Genomic DNA, 6,702 nt, shown 5'->3' with positions numbered 1-6,702 from the left:
ATTAACAAGCAATAAGAAAAATGATATTACTTGTTCCTCATCTTGTATTTGTTACATCCTTTTATTCTAGGCCCCTTCCCCACCTCCTGCTTGGTTTTGCCTTTGAGGGAGCTTGGGCAGAAGTACTAAGTCAACAGCCTCTGCTAGTAGATTTAGAAATAAGAAAAGAGGCAGGGTGCAGTAGCATATGCCTGTAATCAGCACTCTGGGAGGCCGAGACAGGTGGGTCACTTGAAGTGAGGAGTTTGAGACCAGCCTGGCCAGAATGGTGAAACCCTGTCTCTACTAAAAATACAAAACAAATTAGCCGGGCATGGTGGCACGCACCTGTAGTCCCAGCTACTCAGGAGGCTGAGGCACAATAATTGCTTGAACCTGGGAGGCACAGGTTGCAGTGAGCCAAGATCGCACTACTGCACTCCAGCCTGGGTGACAGAGCGAGACTCCATCTCAAAAAACAAAACAAAACAAAAAAACAAACAACAAAAAAAGCCCACAAAGAAATAACAGAAAGTCTGTCAGTTAGTTGAATTATTTATAAAATATTTCTTTTGCCTTATATGTTTGCAACATTGCAAAGATGCAGATGTAACCTATCAACAGATGCAGGTTGCTATAAAATTAAGTTTCTTTAAAATTTAAAAAGCACACCTCCCTCCCATGTCCCCATCCATCATGCTCAACAGTTCTGATTTAAAACATACACTTTGAAATATGACTTTGAAATATGACTACTTCAAATTATGAGAACCACGAATTTAGGTAATTGATTTCTTCTCTCAGATTATTCAGTGTATACCCTGGAAATATGATTAATTAGGCTTGCATGTATAACAACATATACTGATTTGAGAAAAACTAATACTGTGTTATGTAACTTGGACCTTTAGTTTGGTTCTGCAAAGAAATTTCTTCACACTGCTTGGTGTATTATCTTTCCCTCAGTAGAAGCTGAAATTGCATTTGCTAACTAATTGTTGCTTCACTGTTTAATGGCAGGGGAGAGACCTCAGCTGATCAGTGAGCAAGTTTGCTAAGCACCTATAATGTAACAATCACGGTTCCCCACTGTCTTAGTCTGTTTGTGCTGCTATAATGAATGACCACAACCTGGATGGTGTAGACAACAAACATTTATTTCTCACAGTTCTGGAGGCTGAGAAGCTAGAGATCAGGGTGCCAGCATGGCTAGGTTCTGGGAAGGTTTGGCTTCTGTTATGTCTTCACTTGGCCTTTCATTGGTGACTGCAGGCAGAGAGGAAGCAAGGGATCTAGTGTCTCATCCTCTTGATAAGGGCACTAACCTCATCATGAGGGCCCCACCCTCATGCCCTCATCTAACCCTAATCACCTCCCAAAGGCCCGACCTCCTAATATCAGCGCAGTGAGGATTAGGGCTTCCACATATGGATTCTGGGGACTACAAACATTCAGCCCCATGGCACAGGCCACGGTGAAGCAAAGATAATCGAGGACCACAAGGGCCTCTGGGACTCATGGTTCATAGAGAGACAGACAAAGAAGCAAGTACAGTGTTTGGAAAACAAATAAAAACATACAAAGAGCTCTAGAGGATTGTAGAGGGAATGACACTTTTCATAAGCAAAGATCAAGGGGCTGGAAGGACGTGTGACATTTAGGAAATGGTGCCCAGTCTGACTATAATGGCGGTGGCTGCTGCACCTTCGGTCCCCCTTGCCTATGCCGTTGCACAGTTGCTGCTCCGGTTATGATTGTCACTCCTGGCCTCACTAACCAGTTGTCTTGGGACATGGTTCTGCCCTGAGAATGCAGCCTTTACAACCTGTACTTTTTCCGAGATCTTGAGGAGCCAAAACAAGCTCCCCAGAGACAAGAGAAGAGAGTACACTGAGGACCGCCTGCCTCCTCCTGGCTACATATCAGACTGGTGTTTGAGGAGGGTGCTCTCTTCTGCCACCTGCAGGATACCAGGCCACCCTTGGGATGTGCCCGGTGCAGGAATGCTGCGGCGAAGGGGACTTCACTGGGCAGAGGGAGTCTTTGGGTGTGGGAGGGTCTGGGGTAGAGGTGGTGGACCCCATCAGTCATCACAGACGCGCCCTGGGGATGCTGGCGCCACTCCAGCTGCGTGGTGGGCAGGCATCAGGGATCCATTCTAAAGAGATGAACAAGGCATGGATTTGGGAGTGTGGGAGGCAGGAAGGCTGCATTCCGAGCCATCAAATGCAATGGCGCCTTGATGTGAAGTTGGGGAGACGGAAGGCAAAAGTGCCCCCTCTGCTTTGCTGAAAACTGGAGCTGCTGGGTGAAGACAGGGTGATTACCCACGTCTCACTTTCCTCTTTACATCTGGGGTGCCAGGGCCTAACGATCCCTCCCCCATCCCCATTTCTCCAGGAAGCCTTGACATTCTTTACCAAGCAGGGTGCCAGAGTTCCTGGGGCTTGCCTGCAAATTAGGGCCTCACCAGCATCCTCCCTTCATTGTGGGACCTTCTCATTTCTACAGCATTTTCCATCACGCCAAAACCTAAGACTAAGGACCCTCAGCATCCTAACGTACCCAGTGATTGTCTACACCTCCTGAAGTTTCCTGTCACCTTCTCTTCAAGTAGCTTTGCCATTAACCGGGCCCTTTTAAGCAGGTTGCTGAATCCCAGTTGTCACCTCTATAGCAAGAAGGACTAGAATCAGATAATTTCTAAGATCCCCACCAGGCAAAGAGGAGAATACCAGCATCCACTCAGACTTTTCCTACATATATCGGCTCCTGTAGAAAGTAAATTGAAGGGAAATGGGAAGGAGAGACGGCATGTATTGAATTTCTCATTAGCCCCACTGCCTGGTTCTCATTAGTGAGCCTTCCGGGTTACAGGCACCAAGGGCCAGGACTTATTTTCATGGCTGAATAGCACATGTGAAATGTAGGCGATTTCTAATCCATATTATATGAGCTCCACACTTTGCTATCTTATAAAGTAATGGGCAACGCTCAAGGAAAACCCCATCAGAATGACGGGCTAATCCTTCAGGGGGAAAATATTGCTGTTCTGCATAAGCTTTGGCTCTCTGCTTAATTAATCCCTAAAACTTTCAGACCTTAATGAGAATAATTAGACTTGACAGTACGGAGCTTAATGCACAACTACAGACAACAAAAACCGTGTTCGGTTTATAAGCTTCCCAGAGCTTGCTGAAAGACAGGCTAATGTTATTTACAGCGGCCTCAGTGAGGGGCCGGACGAAGGTTCCGACTGGAAATGTGCCTGGCTCTCCCTGAGGACAATTTCTCTGAGGAACGGGGTACTATAGCCCCCTTTTGTGGCTTTCCCTCCATAACAAACCGTGGTCTAGACAGGACCTGGCTAGAAATTCCCTTATTACCACCCCAGCCAGACTCCATTTATCATCACCTTGAATGTAATGCTCGTGCAAAACCTCCAGGCCTTTCCCGTTCACATAACGAATCGAGGGAGGCAGAGCTCTTATGGCGTTCCAGCCAGTGTCTGCCCGCTTCTGGAAATACCTCATTTTCCAGAAAAGCATTCATTTGTCAACAGAGGGATAATGCTAAAACCTTAAAGACAAATCGGCCAGAAGGCAGGGGTGGGAGAAGCAGGCAGGGTACAGCCTGGAAGAGACGGCGGCTTTGCCTCGGTGCAGTTTATTTGATTTGTTAGCCTTGTGCCAGCCTCAGTCTTCTCCAAGAAGAGGTTTAAATCTCTTCTTGAAATGGTTTGAGCGTACACTCCCCAAACAGAGAGTCCAGAAGTTTCCCTCTGGCGCTGCAGGGATGACCAAGTTAATTTTGTCTGTATCCGTGAGAGGCTTCTCAATGAGGGGCCAAATAACCGCCCAGGTTCTGGGTGTTGGATGAAGCCTGTCCCCAAGCTTGGGCGAAACTGTTGGAGTTGGGCATGCAGACTCGAGCAGGAAAACCACCCCACCTGGTGAGATGACATTAGGAATCCTTAGGAATAGGGATGGATTTCCGCACATTCCATTGGTTCTGGTTATCGTAGGAGATAGGAAACTGGTGATCAAAGCTACCTTAACCATTCTCAAGATTATAACAAAAGTGATAATGTCCATCTGGAGAGACATTCTTCTCAGAAATGAGAAACTGCAGATAAGCAAAATGACTGTCCAGTGCTTCTCAGTTTTGACATCATCTACGAGTTCAGAGTTCTTGCAGATCTAAGGAGATGAAAGGAAAGGGGTGCAACATCGAGATTCAAAAGCCAGCATGTTACCTTTTTAAAAACAGAAATCAATACACACACGCGCCTGTGTATACACACATACACACAAAGCAATGTGAGGACGGGAACTTTGACCCTGGAAATGGCACTAGGCTAGAGAGCTTTGTTTTTAATTTTCAGTCAAGGATCTAAAACAGACTTCAAAGGGCATTTAAGCTGACAGTTTTATTTGCTCCTTGAAGAAGAGGAAAGATGAATAAGCGTAAAGACAGATCATTCACAAAATAATTGCAGCCCTGACATATCTAAATGAGTTTGTAAAAGAAAATACAGTGGCAATTGATCTTATTAATTAGAGATGTACCAGGATGGTAATACCCACTTATCCACAGATTGCCTGCAGCTACAAAAATAAAATAAAATAAAATAAAATTAACCACTTTCTCCTGGAGAACACAATTTCCTTCCCTCCCTGCTACAGAAAGTCAGCTGGGAAACAATCCCTCTCTGCAGTGATCCCTTCTCTCTGCAGTGGGTAACAGCCTTTAGAAGGCAGTGTGGATGGCTTCCTTTCTGCCAGTGGAGCTGTGGGTTTACGCTGGATTGCACGATGCCTCACATGGTGCAGTGGCTTGTCGCAAGTGATTGAACATGTAATCTGACAAACAAACAAAAATGGGCTACAAAAAAAGGGAGAGCTGCTTTTTAAGCCTGTATGTGTCATTTACCTGTGAAGAACGGCAGTAAGAGCCATGGCAGGCCCGACTCTGCCCAATGCTCATTCCGTCTCTGTTCTTTCCATTATCTTATTTCTGTGAACAATTGCTTAGCATATGGAATACACTTGAATAGAATAGCCCAGTGATAAAACGCTGAGTGACGATTGGGTGGCAGCCACCTCTGAGTGCGGTCCAGCCCTGTGCCATTAGAGGTGAATCTTCAGGTTGCTGGATTTGAAACTTACATAAACACTCACTGTATTATTACAGAAGAGAGAGAGAATGGGAGAGAGAAAGAAAGAGGAAGAGGATGGGAAGAGGAAAGACAGGAGGAAGGGAAGAGGTGGGTAAACAGTAAATTGTTTAGCACTGGAAGAATCATCTAGTGCTACTCCAGTGATTTCAAAGGGTGTGTGTGTGTGTGTGTGTGTGCGTGTATTTTGGGCACTTGTGGGCAGGGGGATCAAAGTGGGAGTACAGGCACAACAGTGTTTATAAGGCAAGTACGAACTAAAACCCAGCCTTTGGTGTCTCACCAAGATGGACACAGTGGCAGGGCCCTGTATATGCCCCTCAAGAGGGAGATTTTTACTAATTTGCACTAAGGCCTAGTGGGGCCAGAGGGTGAAGAGTGGTGTGATGTGAAAACAAAGCAGGGCAACAGGTTTGATATTAAAAATGACCCATGTCACCCTGATCTTCCAACTTGTCTGGAATAGAAACACTCGTGGCCAGCAGACTCCAAGTACATATTGATATTACCCACACAAAGTTAAAAAAAAAATACATGAAGTAGTGAGGTATAGTGGTGGTGTGCATCTGTAGTCCCAGTGACTCAGGAGGCGGAGGCAGGAGGATGGCAAGTTTGAGGCTGCTGTGAGCTATGATCGTCCCACTGTACTCCAGCTTGGGCAGCAGAGCAAGATGCTGTCTCAAAAAATAAAAAAAGAAGGGCATGATTCTTTCAAAAGCAAAAGACATTTAATATCGCTGTGACTGTGCCTTGACTTTCCTGGAGTAACAAGATTAAATTTATTATGAAATTTCAAATTAACTTTAAAGTAGAACTTGACAGCTTTTGCAGAATGCAGGAATGCCCAAGCCCATGTCACTTTTCTCTTGCCTCCTGGAAGCAGGATCTTTATTGAGGTGTGAAGAGCAAATGTGGCTCATTGGTTCTTGGTGTCACCTGCTACAGGGACTCACCAGTTCTGACCTCCAAATTAACCAGGGTGAACGCAGATGCAGGAGATGCTGTGTGAATGCTGGGGAAGGCCGTGGAAAAACACAGGCGTGAGTAGCCGACAGGCCCCAGTCAGGGAAAGAAAAAGAATGCTCCCAACAGATCAAAGCCCACAGTCTCTTAAAATGGAAATGAACATTTAAAAAAGGCCTTTCTCAAGGGAGAAATATGCAGTAAATCAGAGCTTTTGAAAGACAACTGGGGCCTGTGCCGGTTTTTGAATAACTTGTCGTTTAATAAATGTTCTATTTTTGACCCTTTAGGGAAATATACAACTCCATCTGAAACTTATGAGCCAAAATAATTTGACTTTTTTTCCATCTCATTTTTATAAGTTTTGTGATAGAGACAAATGATCTGGAAGCTTTCTTTTTAAGGTTTTATGATGAGGCGAGCTCATTTAACGAGAGAGAAGTGGTTTTCTCTGCACACCAGCTCTGACTCGCGGAGTGTTTGGCTAGTTAGTCCTAGCATTTGAAGTCAGGATCCACAAAGAGGAAGCTGCTTTTGAGGAACTGTTCTTGGTTTTCTTTGTAAGGGCTTCATGATAAGCGTGT

The 6,702-nt window shown here is 45.2% G+C and overlaps 1 protein-coding gene across 1 annotated transcript; it reads right to left on the bottom strand.

Moving 5' to 3' along the window:
• Nucleotides 1-1,115: 1,115 nt before the first annotated feature.
• Nucleotides 1,116-6,424, bottom strand: LOC111525578. The gene is made up of 3 exons (XM_023191016.2): nt 6,026-6,424; nt 4,912-5,158; nt 1,116-4,178 (listed from the first exon to the last, which is right to left on the bottom strand). Exons 2-3 carry the CDS (start codon nt 4,963-4,965, stop codon nt 3,675-3,677), a joined length of 558 nt encoding a protein of 185 aa, XP_023046784.2. The 5' UTR covers nt 4,966-5,158; nt 6,026-6,424; the 3' UTR covers nt 1,116-3,674.
• Between the last annotated feature and the right edge of the window lie 278 nt (nt 6,425-6,702).

Source organism: Piliocolobus tephrosceles, chromosome 5 (genome assembly GCF_002776525.5).
Source record: "Piliocolobus tephrosceles isolate RC106 chromosome 5, ASM277652v3, whole genome shotgun sequence".
Lineage (NCBI taxonomy): Eukaryota > Metazoa > Chordata > Mammalia > Primates > Cercopithecidae > Piliocolobus > Piliocolobus tephrosceles.
Note: the sequence above shows the minus strand (reverse complement) of the source record. Positions and strands in the feature narration are given on the sequence as shown.